The following is a 24,799-nucleotide window of genomic DNA, read 5'->3' as shown; positions in this document are numbered from 1 at the left end:
GTATTAGAAGAGAACTTACCTAAATCAAAGTCATACATACAGTAGGTCATCAAAATGTCATGAAGCAAAATCAGCCCTGGATTATCTTGGCCTTCATAAAACTTGTTTGTTCGATCTGTTCTGTTAACATCTTTTTCTGAGGAGAAAAATCATCACATATTTGAAAACCTTTCAAAAATAGATTTTTATAAAGCTCGCATCTTATAAGTATAGGTTTATTTTCCTTGCTATTAATTTTACTCTCTCACCAATCCTTTACTTAATGAAAATAATTCATCAAATTTCATTTCAGATATGCGACAAAAGTAGCATTTTGGAATACTTTTCAAAAATTAGTCTACCTCCTCATGGGTATATTTTTAAATGTACTTCAGTTTTTATCTCAACAAAGAAATCCTTTAACTGAATAACTGGCAATACTTCCCACTAATTAAAAGCAATACTAAGTAATAATTCACATTAGTTAGCAATAAAAGTGCCAGTCATGAATGCTTGTGATTAGGTAATATTATTTGAAAACGGTAATGAAAAAAGCTACTATACAATCAAATATAATCAAAGAGATTTGTTTCACTCATATTTGCTTCATTCGTTATGAGAAGTATTATCAATTTCTTTGTTGTGTTCCATAATCACCTTCAGTACAAATTATTTCCTTTTCCTCATATATACATTATTCAGTTTATACATTAGTATAAGCAATTCATTTTAATTTTAAAAAAATGAAAACCTACATTTTGCTGAAAACAATTTCATGATATTAAAAAGAGATTTGACAATATCACTACAAGAGTATCCCAAGTTATACAGGCAATTCAATTTACAAACCCTGATACCTATTAAATGTATCTTGGAAAGACTTTACAACTAAAAAAAAAAGGCATTCCTCTAAATTAAATCCCTCAGTAAATTAGAATTTTTTAACTTAAATGATTAATTTACTCTATAACCAATTCTGTTTAAAAATTATAAATGACTTCCACTCCCCCTTAAACTGAATAATTTGAAAACATTCTCAACATTTGTGGCAAGATGGGAAGGTAGATGACTTAAGCTTAGGTTCCGTAAGAACATTTAAAAAATTTATTAGAACAATATTCTAGCTTTCTGTTAAAATATACTACATTAGATTTAATAAAAGGAAGTATATATCTACAGAATTGTGAATATATCTTTCAAACTAGTGATGAAAAGCAATACCAGAAAAACCATGCTATAAATGCAAAATATCATTTAAAAATGTCGAAATGTTTGTTTCGTATCAGTTAATAAAGAAGTACATAAAAGGTTTTTTTGTTAATTCAAACACAACTTACAGTCATAATGCCAATCCAGATTATCTGACTTAATAGGTGTATTAAACACAGTAAAGTTATTTGTGCCCTCACGATCTACTTTTCTCCTCTTTTATATTTCTGCCAAGCAGAAAACAAAAAGGGAACAGAAACACTATTTTACAACAGATGTATTTCTAGAAACTATTTCTAGAAAAAAAAAGGAGTACTCAAGTTAAAAAAAGTAAAACTCTCATTAAAACCCAACTCTCCATCTAACTTGATGTAGCTAAAAAGCTGAAGAAAAACATAACCATGCCAACTAATCCCGCCTTGCATTCACCACCAACCCTTTTTATCCATTCCCTCTGCATATTCATGTAACTATTTTATAACTTCTCTCTCCTCAAGCCTCCAACACATGATCTTGTCCAATGTCTGTTTCTTCTCTAACCTCATCAGTTTCCATACTGGACCCAACTTACTCCAGCCACATATCTCTGCTGTACTTCAAATATGCAGAGACCCCGGGATAGAAATAAGTGTAACACATGTTTCTTTCTGCTCGGAATGCCCTTTACCTAGATATCTACGAAGCTCACCAATCCCCCTTTTCGAGTTTCTACTCAAATACCACCTTTTCAAGAATGACCTTCTCTGGTTGCCGAAGTAAAAACAACAACACAACACATAAATTTCCTAAACACTTTCCCTGCTTTATTTTTCTCTTAAGCACTTATCACTAACATACCACATATGAGGGAGGACCCCAAAAAACATAATTTATTTATTAAAAATTGTGAGGGAGGAATAGAGCAAACAGACAACAGTACCCCAGCATATATGAAAATAAGAGATCAGAAATTGTACTGGACACTGAAAAACCAGAAGGTAAGGAGACTACTCCAGGACAATAAAGTCCCAGAGACCAGCACGGAGACATAGCTGCAGCCCTGGCCCGGCGCCCAGTACTGGGTCTACCACGGACTCTTTGGGAGCTGCGGGCCTGCCATAGAGTCCTTGGGAAAGAGGTCCGGGTCAACTGCTCCCTCCCTCCCTGGCCAAGCAAGGTTTGAGCAGCACCAGGAGACCTTGTTGCTTGAAGTTGCAGGGTGGGGAATAAGGATAAAGAGGCAAACACACAAGGGACGTGATCACCTGTGGAGTCTGTGGTCACCAGCTTGGGAGAGTTGAGAGACCCACGGTGACGAGCACTGACCTGGATAATCACCAGTCTGGCTGGAGAATTGGGATGTACTGAGCAGCAGGCTTGAGTGGGAGGAATTTCTCAAAAAGTAAATCTGTTTGGGGGATTCTCTTGCAACAGCTGCTCTGCTTACTCCGCACCCAGTCAGGCAGCAATCCGAAGGTTGCACGGAAATCCCTGAGTTTCCCCATAGCACTGGTTAGGGTTTACGCCCAAGCCCCCAGGACCCAGGCAGTCTGGACGACACACGTACCCACCTGCACCCCAGCCCACGGCAATGACCCCCAGGGAAAGAGCACTCTAAAGAAGACCAGTATCCCCTGCCTGGGGGCCTGGGGAGAGGTGCCAGACTAGCTCTTGGGAGAGTGCTTGCAGGACTGACTGAGTACACAAGAAAGGCCACACCAATCACCCCTCAGCCTGCTGCAGACAGCAAGACCAGAAAAACCGGTTTGGCAGTTTGAAACCAGTAAGAGGTGTTTTGGGGTGGTTTTTTTTTTAATACCCACAAGTGAGACAAAAAACTTGGAACTGTGTAAGGACCACACCTGAACCCAAAGAGAGGGCATCCCAACAGCTGAGACACCGAGACAAGTCTCACTTTGTTATTGCAAAGAAACAAGATACTGCATATTTGTGTTATTGTAGTTTTTCATTATTCTTACATCTTTTATTTTAATAGTATTTTTGTACTCCTTTCTGTATAGTCTTCTGAGCTTGGCTCATTATATCACTAAACAGGTTTCCCCGTTCTCTCTTCCACAGTGTATTGCTAATTTACTATCCTTCACGCACACTACTCAAAGTTCTATACCACCTATTTATGATACCCAGATCACATAGATTATGTCAGATGATTGCTGCTCTAATATTATTGTAAATAATAGCTGCTCCATACTTATAAATACATCACATCACCCCTACCAGATCTCAGCCCACTTCAGTTAACTGAATTCTGTTACTGTAGTGATTAGCTCTATTCTCTCACACACTACACCTATTTACTATCCTTTACTCTCAATTTACCTCAGAATCTGACCTCCCCCCACCTCACTGCTTCCTAAATCCAACTCACAATCCTTCCCTCCCCAACAACAGTCTTATCTTCTTTCCATCCTTTCTTAAAAGTGGCTAGTTGGGTTGAAGATCATATTTAACACTATACATAGCCAAAGGATCTCCTATCTGTTCTCTACAGCTGCTACAGTAAATATCATAGAATACTCTCCTGCTGTCATAAACCATTGTGGCTTCCCCACCAACTGATCACAAAAAAGAGTAGGTAGAAGCGGTGAACACCAGTATACCCAAAGGACAGGAAACCCAACAACACAGGAACCACCAACAGATAACAGAAGGTGAAGGAGGGAGTGGAAACCATACAAACCTCAATCCAGGACCTATCTGGAAATACAACTAAACAGTGGAGAAACTACCCAATACAAACAACTGAACAAGAGCAAAAGAGAATCCTCAAAACCTTGTACACATGGAAGAACTAGCTTCCACACAACCTGCCCTTACCAGCACAACAAAATACAAGAGGTGGTGGACAGAGTGACCCTCAGTTAAGCAACTGGAGGGAAGGACCTACCAAAGAAAGACCCCAAAATGATCAAAACCAAAAGACAAACACAGAGTGCCCTTAAACGACAGCCCAAGACCAGTGAACTTGAGAGATCAAGGAAACCACACCACTAAACACCACAGGTATTCTACCACAGAAGTTCACACCATTAACCCAGGGAGCCAGAACAAATCAGTTTAAGAAGCTGAAGCTAACAAGAAGAGTCTCACAAACAATGGGAAGACAAAGAACCAATCCCCAAATGAAAGGAAAGGAGGAAGCCTCAGAAAGAAAGCTAGATGAAATACAGGCAAGTCAGCTATCAGATAATGAATTCAAAGCACTGGTTATCAGGAAGTTCAAAGAGCTCACAATGAGCTACCAGAAACTACAGGGGAGATACAATGAACTCACTGCAGACTATATCAACATGAAAAAGGAAATAGAAACTATCAAAAAAGGCCAAGAGGAAATGAAGAATACAATTTCTGAACTGAAGAACACAGTGGAAGGAATCAAAAGCAGGATTGATGAAGCAGAAGATCAGATCAGCGAGCTAGACAACAAAGTAGAAAAAAATACCCAGGAAGAGCAAAAAAAGGAAAAGAGGCTCAGGAAAAAAATGAAGAGGGATACAGAGAAATGCAAGACAATATGAAATGTAATAATATCCGAATAATAGGGATACCAGAAGGAGAAGAGGAGCAAGGGATAAAAAGCCTATTTGAAAAAGTAGCGATGGAAAACTTCCCCAATTTGATGAGAAAAAGTGTTTTCACAAACCCAGAAAACACAGAGTCCCAATCAAGAGGAATCCAAAGGGGTCCACTTCAACACACATCATCATTAAAATGGCAAAATTCTAAGTCAAAGAGAGAATCTTAAAGGCAACAAGGGAGAAACAGAAATTAACATACAAGGGAGCCACGATAAGGTTAACTGTTGACTTCTCAATTAAAATGCTACAAGCAAGAAGAGAATGGCAAGAAATATTCCAAGTAATGAGAACCAGAGGCCTTCAACCAAGGCTATTTTACCCAGCAAGACTCTCAATCAAGATAGAAGGCCAAATAAAGAGCTTCCAAGACAAAAGAAGTCTAAAAGAATACACCTCCAACAACGAGCTCTGCAAGAGATGCTAAAAGGACTGCTTTAAGGAAAGGAAGGAAAAGACAGAGAAAGAGAGGTACACAGGCACAAAAATAGCAATGAATAAGTACCTATCAATAATAATCTTAAATGTAAATGTATTAAATGGTCCAATCAAAAGACACAGAATAGCCAAATAGATAAGAAAGCATGACCCACACATATGCTGCCTATAAGAGATCCACCTTAGGACAAAAGACCTACACAAACTAAAAGTGAAGGGCTGGAAACAAATTTTCCAAGCAAACAGCCGGGGAAAAAAAGCTAGGGTAGAAATACTCATATCAGACAAAATAGACATCAAAAAAAAGTCCATAAAGAGAGACCCAGAAGGTCACTTGATAATACTCAAGGGAAGAATCCACCAAGAAGACATAAACATTGTAAATATATATGTACCCAATGTACATAAAGAAAATCTTAGAGGACTTCAAGAAAGATATTCACAGCAACACAATTACAGTAGGAAATTTTAACACCCCACTGTCAAAAATGGACATATTTTCCAAACAAAATATCAACAAAGATACTGTGGAATTAAACAACATCCTAGATGAAATGGATTTAACTGATATGTATAAAGCCCTTCATCCCAAAAAAGCTAAATACACATTCTTTTCAAATGCACATGGAACATTTTCAAAGATAGACTATCTGATAAGACACGAAACAAGCCTCAACAAATTCAAGAAAACTGAAAACATACCAAGCATTTTCTCCAACCACAAGGGACAGAAACTGGAAACCAACCCCAAGGGAAAAAACCCCAAACACTCAAACTCATGGACATTGAATAGCATGCTATTAAACAATGAATGGGTCAAGAATGAAATTAGGAAAGAAATCAAAAAGTTTCTGGAAACGAATGAAGATGAACTCACAACAACCCAAAACTTATGGGACACAGCGAAGGCAGTCCTGAGAGGGAAGTTCATAGCAATACAGGCCTACCTAAAGAAGATAGAAACATTTCAAACACACAACCTGACCCTATGCCTACTAGAACTCAAGGAACAACAACAAAGACAGCCCACAGCAAGTAGAAGGAAGGAAATAACCAAGATCAGAGCAGAATTAAATGATATAGAGACTAAAAGCACAATTCTAAGGATCAATGAATCCAAGAGCTGGTTTTTTGACAAGATAAACAAAACAGACAAGCCTTTAAGCAGGCTCATCAAGAAAAAAAAAAGAGGGACTTCTGCCAAGATGAAGGCATAGGTGGAGACGTCTTGCTTTCTCACACAACCAAGTTTAGAGTCAACTAAATATTATCAACAGAAAACACAGCCAGAACACAGAAAACTGAAGTTTTTGGAAGTCTGATAACAACAAATTCTTCAGCCTGACCAGTAAGAGGGGCGAAGCCAGCAGCTGGCTGAGCGGGGTTGCATAAGAAAACTCAGTCAGACGGACTCAGGCGCGTGGAACCCAGGCGCAGGGTTGCAACAGGTGGACCTAGTGCGACCCAGCGAGCGACCACGGGGAACCAGTGAGGGAGCGGGGCCGAGATTTGACTGTGGTCACACATTCATGCACAGATAGACCAGCAAGGGAGTGGGCGGTTAAACAGGACCCAGCAGGACCCAGCAGGCCCCAGCGGTGGGCGGCAGCACAGGACGCCACCATTTCCCCGCTCTGACACCGCCTCCACATACAGCGTCATAACCCAGCGACCTGAGTGACCCTGCCCTGGTGAACCACCTAAGGCTCTGCTCCTCACCCAGCGGCGCAAAACAGCAGGGGGGGTCACCATTTCCCCACTCTGACCACGCCCCCACATACAGCGTCAGGACCCAGCCAAGGCTCTGCTCCTCATACTTAACAGATGCGAAACAGACCAAAAATTACTCAAGAAGATCTCAAAGCCCCAGAGCCTATAAATCTAAGTGATGAAGAAATAGCAAAACTCTCAGACACACAGTTTAAAACACTGATGATCAGGATGCTCACAGATCTGGTTGATTATAGCCACAAATTAGAGAAACATATGAAGGCGGAACTAATTGAAACGAATGGAATTGCACAGGAAACTAATAGCGATGAAAAGGAAACTGGGACTCAAATCAATGGAGTGGACCAGAAGAAAGCAAATAATGGCCAAACAGAAAAGAGTGAAGAAGCAAGAATTCAAAAACATGAGGAGAGGCTTAGGAACCTCCAGGACATCTTTAAACACTCCAACATCCGAATTATAGGGGTACCAGAAGGGGGAAAGGAACAGCCACAAGTGGAAAACTTATTTGAACAAATAATAAAGAAGAATTTCCCCAATCTGGCAAAGGAAATAGACTTCCAGGAAATCCAGGAAGCTCAGAGAGTCCCAAAGAAGTTGGACCCAAGAAAGAACACACCAAGGCACATCATAACTATATTAGCCAAGATTAAAATGAAGGAGAGAATCCTACAAGCAGCAAGAGATAAGGGGACTGTCACCTACAAAGGAGTTCCCATCAGACTGTCAGCTCATTTCTCAAAAGAGACCTTACAGGCAAGAAGGGGCTGGAAAGAGGTATTCCAAGTCATGAAATCCAAAGACCTACAACCAAGATTGCTCTATCCAGCAAAACTTTCATTTAAAATGGAAGGACAGATAAAGTGCTTCTCAGATAAGATCAAATTCAAGGAGTTCATCATCACCAAGCCCTTATTATATGAAATGTTAAAGGGACTTATCTAAGAAAAAGAAGTTAAAGAAACATGAACGGTGAAAGGACAACAAACTCAGAGATATTAACAACCACACCTAAAACGAAAGCAAACTAAAAGGACAGCTAGATCAGGAGTGGAAATATAGAAATGAAGATCTCAAGGAGGGTTAGCAACAGGGGAGTGGGAGGAGGAGAAGGGGGGAGAAGGTACAGAAAATAAGTAGCATAGACAGTAGATAGAAAATAGATGGGGGGGAGGGTAAGAGTAACATGGGAAATATAGAATCTAAAGAACTTGAGACACATGGTCATAAACTAAAGGGGGGTAATGAGGGGATAGGGTGGAGGGGAATGAAGGGGGGAGTAGAACAACTGTAATGGCATAATCAATAAAAAAACTAAAATAATTTAAAAAAAGAAAAAGAGAGGACACAAAAAAGTCGGAAATGAAAAAGGAGAGATTACAACTGACACCACAGAAATACAAAGGATTGTAAGAAATTACTATGAAGAACTATATACCAAGAAATTTGAAAACCTAGGGGAAATGGACAAATTTCTAGAAAAATAAAATCTTCTAAAACTCAATGACGAAGAAGCAGAAAGCCTGAACTACCAATAACAGCAGATGAAATTGAAGCAGTAATCAAAAGACTCCCGACCCACAAAAGCTCTGGACCAGATGGTTTCACAGGAGAATTCTACAAAGCATTTAAGGAAAAGCTAACCCCTATCCTTCACAGACTATTCCAAAAAATCCAAATTGATGGAAGAATCCCAAACTCTTTTTATGAAGCCAGCATCATCCTAATCCCAAAACCAAATAAAGATACAACACAGAAAGAAAACTTCAGGCCAATATCACTGATGATCACAGACACTACAATCCTCAACTAAATATTGCTAAACTACATCCAACAATACACTAAAAAGATCACACACCATGACCAAGTGGGATTCATCCCAGGAATGCAAGGATGGTTCAATATTCGCAAATCAGTAAATGTAATAAATCACATAAACAAAAGCAAAGACAAAAATCACATGATCATATCCACAGATGTGGAAAAAGCATTTGCTAAGGTCCAGCACCCATTTATGATAAAAACACTCAGCAAAGTGGGAATACAGGGAGCATTCCTCAACATAATAAAGGCCATATATGACAGATCTATGGCCAACGTCATACTCAATGGGCAAAAACTGAAAGCTTTTCCACTAAGATCAGGAACAAAACAAGGTTGTCCACTTTTAACACTTCTATTCAATATAGTATTGAAAGTTTTAGCCACAGAGATCAGACAAGAAAAGGAAATAAAAGGCATCCAAATCGGAAAGGAGACAAAACTGTCACTGTCTGCAGATGACATGGTAGTAATATGGAAAATCCTAGACCCCATCCAAAAACTGCTCAACCTAATAAATGAATTTGGCAAAAGAGCAGGATACAAACTCAATATCCAGAAATCAAAGGCATTTTTGTATACCAACAATGAAAAAGCAGAAGCAGAAATCAAGAATAAAAAATCCCATTCAATATACAAAAAGAAAAATAAAATATCTGGGAATAAACCTAACTGAGGAGGTAAAAGACCTGTATGCAGAAAACTACACAGCCCTGAAGAACGAAATCAAGGAAGACACGAACAAATGGAAACATATACCGTGTTCATGGACTGGAAGAATTAACATCATCAAAATGTCCATACTACCCCAAACAATTTACAGATTCAATGCAATACCTATTAAAGTACCAATGGCATATTTCACAGACATAGAACAAACACTTCAAAAATTTATATGGAACCATAAACGACACCGAATAACAGCTGCACTTTTGTGAAAGAAGAACAAAGTAGGAGGGATCACAATACCTGATATCAAACTGTATTATAAGGCCACTGTAATCAAAACAGCCTGGTACTGGCATAAAAACAGACACATGGACCAATGGAACAGAACAGAGAGCCCAGAAATAAACCCAAGTCTCTACAGTCAATTAATATTCAACAAAGGGGGCAGCAAAATAAAATGAGCTAATAATGGCCTCTTCAACAAATGGTGTTGGGAGAACTGGACAGCTACGTGCAAAAAAATAAAATTTGAGCACCAACTTAACACCATACATCAAAATAAATTCAAGGTAGATAAAAGACTTAAATATAAGCCATGACACCATTAAGTCCTAGAGGAGAACACGGGCAGAAAAATCTCTGCTATTTCATGCAACAACATTTTTATTGATATGTCCCCTAGAGCAAGAGACATAAAGGAAAGAATAAACAAATGGCTTCTCATCAAAATTAAAAGCTTTTGCACAGCTAAAGAAAACAGTATTAAAATAAAAAGAGAACCAACTGTATGGGAAAACATATTTGCCAATGATACCTCAGACAAAGGTTTAATCTCTAAAATATACAAAGAACTTACATGACTCCACTCTGAAACAAGCAACCCAATTAAAAAATGGGCAAAGGATTTGACATACAGAGGATCCAGAGACACATGAAGAGATGCTCAATATCGCTATCAGAAAGATGCAAATTAAAACCACAATGAGATATCACTTTACACTGGTCAGAATGGCCATCGTAAACAAAGCAACAAACAACAGGTGTTGGAGAGGTTGTGGAGAAGAGGGGACACTCACTAATCCATTGTTGGTGGGATTGCAGACTGGTACAACTACTGTGAAAAACAGTATGGAATTTTCTCAGAAAACTAAAAACGGACCTGCCTTCTGACCCAGCTATTCCACTGATGGGATTATATCCTAAGAACCCTAGAACACCAATCCAAAAGAACCTATGCACCCAAATGTTCATAGCAGCACAATTTACAATAGCCAAGAGCTGGAAGCAACCTAGGTGCCGGTCAGTAAATGAATGGATCAAAAAGCTAGGGTACATATACACAATGGAATTCTATGCAGCAGAAAGAAAGAAGGAGCTCCTACCCTTTGCAACAGCATGGACAGAACTGGAAAGCATGATGCTGAGTGAATTAAGCCAGGTGTTGAAAGACAAATACCATATGATCTCAGCTTTAACAGGAAGCTAAACAACAAAACAATCAAGCAAGCAAAATATAACCAAAGACCCTGTAATAGAGAACAAGGGAACAGTGACCAGAGGGGAGGGAATTTCAGGGGAAAAAGGGGGAGGATTTACAGGAACTAGTATAAGGGACATGTAGACAACAACTAAGGGGGGTGGAAATGGGAGGGAGGTGGGGAGCACTGGGGGGTGGGCTGGGATGGGAGAAAGAAAACTGTACTTGAACAATAATTAAATAAATTTTTAAAAAAGTGTTCAATATTCACATAGAATCAGTGGCTACCACTGGACAATTCAGTTAGAACATTGCAGAATGTTTTACTATATAGTACTGTTCTAGAATGCTTATCCATATCTGTAAGTATATTATCCCATTTTTTTTTGCCTTTGATTTCTCATGATTTTCCTAATGGTATGTTTGGAGAACAGGAATTTTTAATTTTAATGGACTTCAACTTATCCTTTTTTTCCCCTTTATGGTTAACATTTTCTATGTACATTTAGTAAGACTTTGCCAACTTCAAGATTATAAAGATATTCCCTAAAAAGTAAGATTTTTCTTCTTTATAATATTATGAGCTAGCATTGATCTTGATGGAAATTTAATAAATGCCAATTATAATGGTAAAAAAAAAAGGAGTCTGTTACCATTTTTCCTAGTGAAACTTAAAATAGCAGAAGGCTTCAGTGGGCAACTTCAGAAAATGGTATGCCGCAATACCCCCACCTTTTCCTTAGCAAGACATTAGAATAGTTTATTCTGGTATAATTTATTTTCAGAAAAATAAAATTCTTTTTCAATCCAAAGTACTATTGCTAAAAAGATCACTAGTCTTTCTGTGTACAAAAACTACCAAATCAGTCTATTGTGTTGGGCTTTTAGGGATTTTTTTTTTCTTCCACAGGATAGTGGTGATAACCATGGGGGTATAAAAACATCCCTCTATCTTCACTCATAAAGCTATAAATAAACAAATTCAAATAAAATAAAAGAATAAAAAAATTAATTCCACTACAACCCAAAGCTATCCTAGAAGTACCTGGAGGCAAGGTAACAAAACAGGTAAGAGCACTGAAACTGGGCATTGTCCTTACTAACCAGGTGACCTTGGATAAGTCATTATGCTCTCAGTGCTTTAGTTTTTTTACCTGTAAAATAGAGACTATGAACCAAAACTTGTCAGATAAGACATGTACAGCAATAACTATGCTTTCCTTCAATAACGTGTACCAACCTAGCCTTCACCCTAAGAGTCGGTACTCACTATTTGGAAAAAGTCTAATTTTCTTATGTAAAATTCTATCATGAATTTCTTTTTTAAGGACTAGTTATTCAATTGATAAAAACTGACAAAAATTTATTATCTATCTAGAGTCATTTATTTAATTAAAAAGTGAAATACATGCATATTTAGAGAAGGTCTTCAGGGATATAAAACAAAATCTATTTAACACAGTTATCTCCGGCCCTGGTTGGTTTGGCTCAGTAGGCTGTAGCATCCTATAACGGAAAGGCTCCAAGTTAGATACTGGTCCAAGCAGGTAAGGAAGGCAACCAATTAATGCTTCTCTCTTGCATCAGTGTTTCTTTCTCCCTTCCTCTTTCTCTAAAAGCCATTAAAAAATGTCCTTGGGTGAGAGTTTTCTTTTTACGTTATTTCTGAGTGACAAAAACAAACTAATTTTTATTTCCTTTTTGCTCATATATAGTTCCTTTTAAAATTTTTATTTATTGACTTTAGAGATAGGGAAGAAAGGAGAGAGAGCTCGAGAAACATCGATTTGCTGTTCCATTTACGGATGCAATCATTAGCTGATTCTCGTATGTGCCCTGAGCAGAGATTAAACCGACAACCTTGGCGTATCAGGATGACAATCTAACCGACTGAGATACCCAGCCAGGGCCTTAATTTTTCTATAATAAACAAGCTGTTTTTGAAATAAGGAAGCCAATTTTTAATGCAATTAATTCAGCAAGCAAATAAAGTTATTCTTTTTACTAATTTGTATTTTTAAATTAAAAATGAGATGTAGTAGTACTTATTTATAAACTGACTGAATTCATACACCTATTTGAAGAGTAACAGCCAAAAACAGTAAGCACACATTCTAATGTAATCTCAAATTCTGAGTTCTCTTTTGAGGTCCAATTCTGTAGCACATATATTCATTTCTTAAATCTTATCAGGATTTCACTGTAAAACTCTCTTGTACATTTCCAAAATTAAGAAAAAATTACCAATAAGACTTCTATAATCTCTTAATCTCGAATTTCTCTTCTCTTGTTCCTCGCTGACAGATTTCCACTGTAGTTTCATCCTGAAGTATTCATCACTACAGAAAACAATTTTACACCAAAAACAGCTTACTTTACTCTGAACATTTAAAAAATTTAATTGAGCTTTTCTACAAACAAATATCAACAAATTTACAATGCTAATGAGATTTAACTTTATAAATATGATACTAAAATCTTTAAAGTTATGAAAACAAAGGAATAATAAAACCTTATACATGTCATAAACTTAGTTTAAACTACTCATTTAGGTATGACTGTAAGGAAAAAGTTACCTTAATCCTTAATATCATACTGAAAACTATTTCAGTCATTAAATATTTTAACCATGAAAGTTTCTAAATAATTGTCAATCTACACTTTATGTTATTTTTTTAAATGTGACAAGGAGTTTACTGCAAACTTGTTAAAGGGAAAGTGTCTTAGAAGGACTGGTGAGTGTTGAAGAGAAAGAATTGTCTGAGAATTTGAATGTGCACATAATGTTAAGAGTGTCCTTTAAATGAAAAGTTAGACTGATGAGTTGAAAATAAGAAGTGTACCTGGAAAGTTGTAGTTTTTCTTCTCAAATCTGAGAAATTGTTTAAAAACAGAAACACTCTTCCAAAAAGAATGAAAGACCAGTTTATGTTACAAGAGCACAAGAAAAATTACTTAAATAACCTAAATAAGCAAATATATTTCTCATAAGCCATTTTTATCATCTCAAAAAAATTCAAAACTAAATCAAGATAAATATTTTAAAGTTTTTAATTTACTGATTTTAGAAAGAGGAATGAAGAAAGAGAGAGAGAGAAATACTGAATTATTTTTCCACTTATTCACGCATTCGTTGGTTGATTGTTGTACGTGCCCTAATGAGGAATCAAACCCGCAACCTCAGGGTATTCGGATGATGATCTAAACAACTAAGCTACCAGCTAGGACTGAATGAGATATATTTTAAAATCCAAATCTTATTAGTTATTTTTCAAATACACATGTTTTTACAAAGGGACTGAAATATATTTTTTTAAATACATTTTATTTCTTTATTTTTAGAGAGGGGACAGGAAGGAGAAAGAGTGGGAAAGAAACATCAATGTGTGCTTGCCTCTCATGTGTCCCCCACTGGGGGCCTGGCCTTCAACCCAGGCATGTGCCCTGACTGGGAATCGAACCGGCGACCCTTTGCTTCACAGGCCCGCACTCAGTCCACTGAGCTACACCAGCCAGGGCGGGACTGAAATATTTTTTACTATCTTTCTACATATTCACTAACATAACTACAATGAGGTCTAATAAACATTTCCAGTTTGAAAGAACTATGGTGCTAAATTTTTTTCTATTACAAAACTTCAGTATGAAAATGCATTCCCTGGCTAGTGTGGCTCAGTGGGTTGAGTACCAGCCTGAGAATTGAAAGGCTGCCACTTCGCTTCCTAGTCAGGGCACATGCCTGGGTTGTGGGCCAGGTCCCCAGTTGGGAACATGCTAGAGGCAACCAATTGATACACATCGATGTTTTTCTCCCTCTCTTTCCCCCTCCCTTCCCCTCTCTCTAAAAATAAATAAATAAAATCTTTTAAAAAAAAAGAACATGTATATGACTCGATTTTTATATTGTAGTAAAACAGGTGCTATGGAGAAGGGGCATGTGGAAGCAGTTGGTTTGTCTGATGAACACAGCCATTCTTTATACTCTTTCAGAAGCTTCTAACATGATGATACAATTTCCTCATATTACCACCATTCAAGTATTGTTCTGCTGCCCACTAGCTGCCATCTCCATTTTCATCTGTCACAAGATTCCTAAAGGGATCAAATCCCCTCAATATCCCTAGACACATCTGCCACCATTTACTTTCAAAGATACCTTCTTGTCCATAATATTTTTTAACTCGGGAGGGTAAACTTTACTCATGGTGTCTACCCAGCAATTTCAAAGACACCTCCAAACAGGATCTGCGGCTTCCCTGACACTGGTGCTCGTAAGTCTTCAATTAAAAGATAAAAATTATTTTCCCACCCTTTACTAATCTGTATGGGTGAGTTACCTGAATTTCTTAGATGAACATATAAAGACAATGACTTACGTTTTTTGTTTTTGTAGTTGAGTTCTTTCCTCCTTGGTACTGTCCCAAGGAAAGTAACCCAGAAGAAATTTCCATGCTTGCTTTCTCAATGCATGACTCAGTCCCTGAAGAAAACATGTATATTAAACACATTCATGAAAAAGAATACAATATTTTAAGTTCACAAAACTTTCATTTAAATAAAGAGGAAGACTAATATAGCTCAAACAATGCAGAGTATACAGTAGAATGCAGAGTGGACAGTAGGACTAAGTCTTTCAAAGCCCAATCATTACTGGGTAAGGTAACTACTACTGAGGTACATACCTGTGTCCTTCACATAACCCATAAAATATCAAGTAAGGAAAAATATCTTTCCTTATGGTCTTCCCCCACCTGATTTTAAGGCAACATTTTTCAAAAAGGATTTTGTGCCCTCACCCTCCCCACAAAAAGAAAAAGAAAACTTGAATACCAGCAGTTTAAAGTATAGTCCATTTTAAAGTATTTACCCCTCTAAATATCATCTGCTTCATATTATCTACATTTAAAATTCTTCCTTCAGAATCAATATTCTTAGTCCATTCTTCCACTGATACTGGCTCTCTCCTTTGAACAACAGGTCGTTCTCCCAAATCAATCTAAAATAGGAAGATAAGCAATAAGGAGTACACCTTTAACCAGTGAAATGGAATCAAGGCATATAAAAATTTAAACTAAAATACAATTACTCAGAAATGTTCTGCTCTGGCTGGTGTAGCTCAGTGGATTGAGCACAGGCCTGCGAACCAGACAATCGCGGTTCGATTCCCGGTCAGGGCACATTCCTGGGTTGCAGGCCAGTTCCCTGCAGGCCAGTTCCCAGCAGGGGACGCACGAAAGGCAACCATACATTGTTGTTTCTCTCCCTCTCTCCTTCCCTTTCCCTCTAAAGATAAATAAATAAAATCTTAAAAAAAAAAAAAAAAGAAAGAAATGTTCTAACATTATTAATAACTTCCCTTATTTTCCAATATTTAATTCATGAATTAAAACAGCTAGCATTCCATACATTTTCCCCTCCTACTAAACATATATATAATGAGGTTATAAATTCAGAGATGGGAAAACATTTGCTATTTTGTGTTTCCATTACATAAGCGCAGAACAGTTAACATGTAGATTCTATAAGGGACCCTTCAAACTAAATGGTATGCTATATTATTAAAAAACAGTGTTATCCCATTAATCGTATTCTAAAATTAGCTTTTCTTCCAAACTAAAATTTGTAGCTCTCAGAATTGATTCATGATCCATTAGCTCCAATGGATATTTTCTACAGTTTTTTTTATTCAATTAACAGATGTTGGTAATTTAAAAATGCCATTTACAAGATAAGCCCCTTAATTAAGTACCACAATTTAGGTATTTATAATGTTCTAACAACGTGCAGCCTAGCACTGCAGCAAATTTAAATGTGTTGTTGAGCATATACATAAAGATTTGTCGTAATTCACGGCCAAAGTCCATCTTATCTGAAAAAGAAAAGATTCCCATGAGAATAAGAGCCTTGGAGGAGTAGTGTCCTGACCGCTGCCTATGGTGTCTACTAAGAAAACACAAATTAGGAACAGAACTAGGGATAACATGCTACAGTCACTATTTACTCACTGCTATGCACTCAATGAAACAACCAACCTGTTCATCATTATCAAAAGGTAATCAGATCATTCCAATAAGAGAAACCATCTTGCAAAGAAAAATAGAATCCAAACAGGAAATGGCAGGAAACCTTTTAAAGACATATCTATGTCTCTAAGGACAAACTGCTACATCCAAAGGGATCGTTGTCCCTTTACAATACATCTCATGGCTTCTATGAGGAAGAATTAAAAACAAAACTTTAGCAGTTTCCTGGTGGATCCACTGACCTTCAGAAGCAAGACAATGACACGGGTTTTTCATACTCTCAATAATCCAAGTAAAAGGGATGACTTCTCAGCTGTTATGATGGTACAACTTTTGGGGAAAGTGATTGAATTGGAAAACTGAACAGAGGGAAAGGGTATTATTATTTGTGGGGCAAAAAATACTTTCTTCTCAGGATCTGATCTGAATGCTGTGAAAGCACTAGGAATTCCAGAGGATGGAATTCCAGTGGCCTTATGTATGTTCATTCAAAACATCTTAACAAGATTCATTGAGACTTTAAAAAGTGGTACACTGGCCCTGGCTGGCATAGCTCAGTGGATTGAGCATAGGCCTGCGAACCAAAGGATCGCAGTTCAATTCCCAGTCAGGGCACATGCCTGGGTTGCAGGCCGTTCCCAGCAGGGAACAGATGAGAGGCAGCCACACATTGATATTTCTCTCCTTCTCTTCCTCTCTGAAGAAAAATAAAATATTTTTTAAAAATTAAAAAAGAAATAAAAGTGGTGCACTGGATTAAGGTCAGGCACTGGGTGGAGGTGCAGAATTTATTACAGCACAAAATTTCAGGTTAATGACTAGAGAATTAGATCAGATTTCTTCAGAAGGAGATGGGTATGATATCAAGCTGGGGCAGTACGACCTCAATGGATGAAATTATCAGTAGTGGACAGTTCTTAAGTTTTAAGTGTGGCCCTCAAACTGGAAATTAAAACAGGCTTTAGCTTTAAACTTAGGGATGGTTAAAGAGGTCTTGCAGTCTTCAGATGAAATTGAATATCCAGAGAGGCATAAGAGGGGCTAAAGTAGTTTACCAAAGGGCCACCGGAAGTCATCAGAACTCTGAAAAGTTCTGTTTTTAGCAGTCAAAGAAGCTTTATTTCCAGGAGACTTTACAGACCAAAAGAGATCTTTTAAGAACAGTTTGGGGTGAACCCACAAGCTTAGAGGCTATTACTAGAAAAGAAAAACTTTGTAAATAGTTGTTTTTAAATATGGTGTACTATACCTCCAATGAATAATATGCAGAATAGTTAAATATTAAATATGAATGCCAGAATTACTTGGAAGGGTACTACTAGTACCTGAGTTTGTTTTTAACAATTTTTTAAATACCTAAATTCTATGGCATACTTTTCAGTACACAGCAGTCCCCCCCATATCTGTGGGGGATAGATTCCATGACCCCAGTGGATAACTAAAATCATGGATGGTACTGAACCCTACATGTACTGTTTTCCTTTACTTACATGCCAATGATGAAGTTTAATTTCTAAATTAGGCATATTAAGAATTAACAACTAATCAATTATTCACAGTAGAAAAAAGTAATCAAAGAAAATTGATCTAACATTAATGAACAGAAAGTATATGGAGTAACTGAAGAACAAACTAACAATTTGGTGTTAGTCCACCAACAGGACAAGTGTTAGTTGTTAGATGTTAGTTAGCAAAAAGTTATAAGGAAAGAGGCAAATATAACCAAAATTGAGTTTCTATTGAGATTCTATTTGTATAATATTCATAGACGTTTAAAAACATTCCTCCTGTTAAAATACAAGATTTACATTAATATAAATCTCTACTCACTCTTGTGATGACTTCAAATCCTGGTTCTTCTTGTTGATTTATCTTTAAACCTGGAATAGCATCGCTAAGAAAATCTGCCATTTCTGAAGGTGGTCGTTGATGTGTAGAGGGATCGCTGCCTCTCAAACTATCAAAAATGTAGTTTGTAACTTTCGAAAATCCTACCATAGTTGCGGTATAAGGATCCTTTTTAATTTTCTATATAGTAGGAAAAATATTAGCATTATTAATTCAAATACAGAATAAAAATACCTCATGATGGGTAAAAGGGCAAAGTTTTTTAAAAGGGGAATAATCAGAACTAAAACAGTGTGTTCTAAGATTATCTTAAAATTTTATTGTTTTCTGAGAAGAAAAATTTTAAATTTCTCAGCCAATCTTTTCATTTGGTTAAAACAGTATGTTAAATGGCAAATTAATGCTACTGATTGAGTTGCAGATAAACAAGTGATTTGCAGGCTTCATTCAATCTGCACATCCGAAACATATGCAGTGCTTACTTGCCATTGGTGAATGGCCCACAACAGCTTTCTTCTGTCTAGCAGTCCTGCCTTCACAAAAAAATATATTTCTTGAAATGTATAGCACCATACAAGTCTAACAAAAACATTTGGCAGCTAAGCTTAAAAGCTCACAATATTTAAATATTTGCTAGTATTTTCATTTTATTATATGAAAGGTAAACCATGCTAATAAGAATAATTTGTTCTGGGCAGTGCTGTCCTGGGAAACAGCAAAAGGCTTTTCTACTGCTAGAGTTACTTCTAAATCCCCAACTGCCTGATTATTCATATTTAGCAAAAACAGTTACTTCTTTAATGTTCATCTTTAAAATTATTATTTTGCACAATAGGAAAAACTATTTCCTCACTTTTTATTTTAATCAGTGTTTAGCTCTCAGCTATTTTCCTTCTCTTACTCATCTCAGAATCAAGAAGAGAGCACCTGGGAAAGAATAAGCACTCAAACATTTGATAAATAAATGAATGAATAAACCACCATTTTGTTAGTTTATATAGAAATATGAATGAAAAAATAAATTAACTTTTATTTTAATGTGTGTTAAGTGAATACTTCTAGTCAAATTCAAGAATACACTCAAATACTTTAAGGGGAATTAAATTCTACTTAAATGGAAAATAAAATTCAAACCAGATTTTGCCTAAGTTTATTATTAATGAATTCAAGTGCCTTAACACAGTGACCTTTCACCTAATCAATGAAAGCTATGATAATAAAAATCTACTAATGTCCAATTTCAGTATAAAGGAAAACACTGCCCTAAGAGTAATAACTAAGAACCAAGGAAGCTTTTGAATCTAACAAATAATAAGAAACATACTATTACTTCTATAAAATTAGAGAGGATAATTTTATAAATATTACACAGAGAAAGACATGTGCCTCATTCTGTATAATCTGAGAAAGTTGGGAGGTAGGATATATATAAAATAATGAAGACAGATCTACAAATGAACAATACAGGATAGATTTAAAAAACATACTTGTATTAAACCATATGCTGGTTCATCAAGAAGATTTTCAAAAGACTGTGAAAGACTCTTATTCTGATAATTCACAAGAAGTGTTCTTTTATCCTGTGGAGATCTGTAATAAAAAGAAGGGATGTGTTGAAAATACTAGCAACCTGCATGAATTACTCCCTGAATAACTACTCATACAGTTACTTTTCCTTAACAAAAACAAAAAAAATTCCAGTTTAAGAACTGTTTCCCATTTATGCAATAGTAACATGTACTTAGAAACTACCTTGAGTTCCAAAACTACATGAAACATGAAATATTAAATTAACAAATATGAATGGGTTGAAGTATATTTTTCTTCTAGGCAAAGCCAAGAGTACCAAATTGTAATGAACTCAAATTCTTGTTTAGAATTATAAATAGTAGAAAACCTGGGGGGCAGTAGTGGGGGGAAAACGCAGACAACTGTGATTGAACAACAATAAAGTAATTTTAAAAAAAGAAAAACCTTGCAAATATATCTTCCTTTATCATCATAAAAACTAAGTATCAAAATATATTTTAGGATTCATCAGAATATATACTATATACACTATAAGAACTGTCCTATTTTGAAATGGTTCCAATTTCATTCCACAGCTTGGTAGTATTTTATATAAGACATTAAAAATACAAGACAAAACTTCCAGATAGATGGAGGCATAGGTAGATACACTTTACCTCCTTGAACAACCAAAAGAAGACAACAACAAATTTAAAAACAAAAAATAACCAGAACTGTCAGAAAAATCAAACTGTATGGAAGTCTAACAATCAAGGAGTTAAAGAAGAAACATTCATTCAGACTTATAGGAGGGGCAGAGACAGGCAGCCAGGGCAAAGAGAACCCGGGGCAAGGAGGCAGCCGCCAGAGGACCAGGTAGTCCCACATTTGAGTGAGGATAAACCAGGAGGAATAAGAGGGACCACACAACCAGGGTTTCAGCATGGGAAAAGAAAGCCTCAAAACCTCTGTCTGTAAAATCCTGTGAGTGTGGCTGTGGGAGAAATTCCCAGCCTCATAGGAGAGATCAACACGGTCGTAGAACATACACAAACCCACCCACCCACCAAGGAATCAGCACCAAAAGGGCCCAATTTCCTTGTGGGTAGCAGAAGAAGTGACTAAAAGCCACCGAGAGCTGAGCAAGCAGCAGACCTCTCCCCCACATACAGCACCACAGCACATTGAGGTGTGTTGCCCCACCCTGGCAAATACCTAAGGCTCCCCCCTTAGAACGTAACAGATGCACAGAGACAAAGAAATATGGCCCAAATGAACAGATCAAAAACATAAAAATAGAACTAAGCAATGAAGAGATAGCCAACCTATCAGATGCAAAGTTCAAAACACTAGTAATCAGGATGCTCACAAAATGGTTGAGTATGGTCACAAAAAAGAAGTGAAGGCTATGCAAAGTGAAATAAAGGAAAATGTACAAGGATCCAACAGTGATGGGAAGGAAACCAGGACTCAAATCAACAATTTGGATCAGAAGGAAGAAATAAACATTCAACCAGAACAGAATGAAGAAACAAGAATTCAAAAAAATGAAGAGAGGCTTAGCAACCTCTAGAACAATTTTAAACATTCCAACATCCAAATCATAGGGGTGCTAGAAGGAGAAGATGAAGACCAAGAAATTGAAAACTTATTTGAAAACATAATGAAGGAGAACTTCCCCAATCTGGCAAAGGAAATAGACTTCCAAGAAGTCCAGGAAGCTCAGAGAGTCCCAAAGAAGTTGGACCCAATGAAGTACTCACCAAGGCGCATCATCATTACATTGCCCTAAACTAAAGATAAGGAGAGAATCTTAAAAGCAGCAAGAGAAAAGGAGACAGTTACCTGCAAAGGAGTTCTCATTAGACTATCAACTGATTTCTCAAAAAGAAATCGTCTAGGCAAGAAGGGGCTGGAAAGAAGTATTCCAAGTCATGAAAGGCAAGGATCTACATCCAAGATTATTCTATCCAGCAAATCTTTCATTTAGAATGGAAGGACAGATCAAGTGCTTCCCAGGTAAGGTCAAGTTAAAGGAGTTCATCAACATTAAGCCCTTATTATATGAAATGTTAAAGAAACTTATCTAAGAAAAAGATGATAACCAAAAATATGAACAGTAAAATGAAAACAAACTCAACTATCAAGAACTGAACTCAAAACAAAAACAAAATCCAACTAAGCAAACTAGAACAGGAACAGAATCACAGGAGTGGAGATCACATGGAGGGAGGATTATCAGCGGGGAGGGGGGAAAATAGGGGTAAAGGTACTGGGAATAAGAAGCATAAATGGTAGATACAAAATAGACAGGGGGAGGTTAAGAACAGTATAAGAAATGGAGAAGCCAAAGAACTTATATGTATGACCCATGGACATGAACTAAGGTGTGGGGACTGCTGGTGAGAGGGTGTATGCAGGGTGGAGGAGAATAAAGGGAAGAAATAAATGTGACAACTACAATACCATAATCAATACACTTTAAAAAAATTTAAATTCTAGTTCTGACACACAAAAAACAAGATACAATAAATTATCTGTTAAAGATCACTAATTATGCTCACCATAATTATTAAGACACACAAACATTTAAGAAAGTTGTAACATACAGTTCAGTAATATTTTTTAGTTCTTCTTTATCAAACTTTGCACACAAGTTTTTCCCCACATTTCTTAACAGCTACAGAACAAGTAAAATTTATTTCAAATAGACAGCTAATTTCAAGTAATCAGATGAAAAATCCATTTCTTCTATGCAATAAGTGTGAAAACCTACCTATAATGAACCCACAAGTTTTGTGTTTAAAATAAAAATTCAATGTTATTTTGCTGATATCTATTTCTACTTTATTATAAATGTTTGAGATAAAAACTTTAATAACAGTTATCTCCTCTCAATTCTCACATAACAGGATGCAACAGCAATGGAAGGGATGTTTGAAATCTACAGAGCCAACAGGAGCTTTAAGCCCCTTGGCTTTTTAAAAGTAGCTGAGGTTGAGTCATTTGAAGGAGAGGGAAAAGTCACTTTAAAATGTTTAACTTTCATTAAACACCATTTTTCTGAACACTTATGGGGTCTTACTTTATATGATGACCTAGAGGTTCTCAGAAGGTATTTTTATAAATGCTAGATCAACTTTTAAGTGTAGCACCAGAACAAGTCACTAATATAAACAACATAGTTTTTCCTAGCACAGTGCTGCTGGCACAGTGGTTATTCCTTTGTTTCTAACAATAACAATAAATTAAGTCCAATTAGTTCTTTAAAATCCAAATAAAAATTGATCATGAAAGTCAAAACACTGGCTATGCGTGGAGAAGGGGAACAAATACACAATCCTCAACAATCTCGACTCAGATCATTATTACAGCCACAAACCTAAAGCTGCAGCCAGGAAACTGTAGAAGGGAAGAAATGACTGCCCAACAAACAAGGAACCACGGATACTTTTTTAAAAAGAAGGCTTTTTTTAATACCCAATGCTCTATGAAAAGGGGCTGGGAGAAGCTCTAGGAGGAGGAATATAAGAAATTTAAGACTTAGTCGACCCTAAAGAAATCAACAAAGTATTTTTTTAAAGTACATGAGTCAAAACACAAGTAGTATATTGATAGGCAATTGCAGAGCTCATCAGAAAGAGGGTTAGCATTCTAAATACTGTTACATTTCTACCTGCCAGGTTATCACATTGATTTAAAGGAATATTAATATTACAGATTTATAAATATTATATTTATGTATTCTGGGACTATTATGGGTTCTAGGAAGTTCATCTCTCATGACAACATTATTCAAGACTTTCACTCATTGCAGTAGTAAGACAAAACTTTTAACGGTACTAATATTAGCAATTCTATTAGAACCTACTAAAGGGCTTTAAAAAACCATAGTCTAGTATCACAACTATTAAATCATTATCTCCTAAAAACTCACAAGTACTTCCCAGGCTTTTGAGGGAGCCTCTCCCAAATACCTCAGCATAAATTCAGATATTACAAGAATTTAAGAAAGTGTGTGCAGGGATGCAGAAGCAACTATTTTATATTGCCACTGAGAATTACCAACATGTAAAGCTAAAGCAATAAAAATTTCATTGCAAAAGTTATCAATCAGGAAGATCACTAGAAGGGTACATAATATTTACAACAAAACTATATATGTGATTTGCTCATACAAGGTGGGGTAGAAGCAGGTTTACAGTTGTGAGTACACAAGAGTTTATTCTGTATTATTATTTATTCATTGTATTTTCCATATTAACAACTCTTTCCATATAAGAGATACATATCTCTCACAGGAAATAAATGAGGGTATATAACCTAATCTTATAAACAGCTGGTACAAGGAATTTGGCTTTTAAGAATATTTTACTGCTTGGATATTTATGTATTGATATAAAAATGGCCCAATACACAATATAATTTTAAAGTGTTTTTTAAAGATTTATTTAATTTTAGAGAGAGGGGAAGGGAATAAAAAAGAGAGGAAGAGAAACATCAATGTGTGGCTGCCTCTC

General features: G+C 36.5%; 1 protein-coding gene and 2 pseudogenes across 2 annotated transcripts in view; 1 reads left to right on the top strand and 2 right to left on the bottom strand.

Moving 5' to 3' along the window:
* The window catches only part of TBC1D15 (TBC1 domain family member 15), a 76,047-nt gene that overhangs the window by 16,259 nt on the left and 34,989 nt on the right, over positions 1–24,799 (bottom strand). Inside the window, exons 6-12 of one of the 2 annotated variants that reach the window (XM_037161169.2) lie at positions 20,258–20,360; positions 19,253–19,303; positions 18,753–18,950; positions 15,767–15,895; positions 15,276–15,379; positions 13,144–13,238; positions 20–136 (exon numbers count right to left, since the gene is read on the bottom strand). In XM_037161169.2, coding sequence (XP_037017064.1) covers positions 20–136; positions 13,144–13,238; positions 15,276–15,379; positions 15,767–15,895; positions 18,753–18,950; positions 19,253–19,303; positions 20,258–20,360 — 797 coding nt within the window. The remainder of the gene's footprint in view (positions 1–19; positions 137–13,143; positions 13,239–15,275; positions 15,380–15,766; positions 15,896–18,752; positions 18,951–19,252; positions 19,304–20,257; positions 20,361–24,799) is intronic. The other variant, XM_037161170.2, reaches the window with a different exon arrangement.
* Positions 14,315–15,250, bottom strand: LOC119060862 (small nuclear ribonucleoprotein G-like; annotated as a pseudogene).
* On the top strand, positions 16,918–18,145 carry LOC119060857 (ethylmalonyl-CoA decarboxylase-like; annotated as a pseudogene).

This window comes from Artibeus jamaicensis, unplaced genomic scaffold, assembly GCF_021234435.1.
Source record: "Artibeus jamaicensis isolate MK-2021 breed Jamaican fruit bat unplaced genomic scaffold, CSHL_Jam_final contig_233, whole genome shotgun sequence".
Classification (NCBI taxonomy): Eukaryota; Metazoa; Chordata; class Mammalia; order Chiroptera; family Phyllostomidae; genus Artibeus; species Artibeus jamaicensis.
The sequence above is the reverse complement of the archived record's forward strand: the minus strand, read 5'-3'. Positions and strand labels throughout refer to the sequence as shown.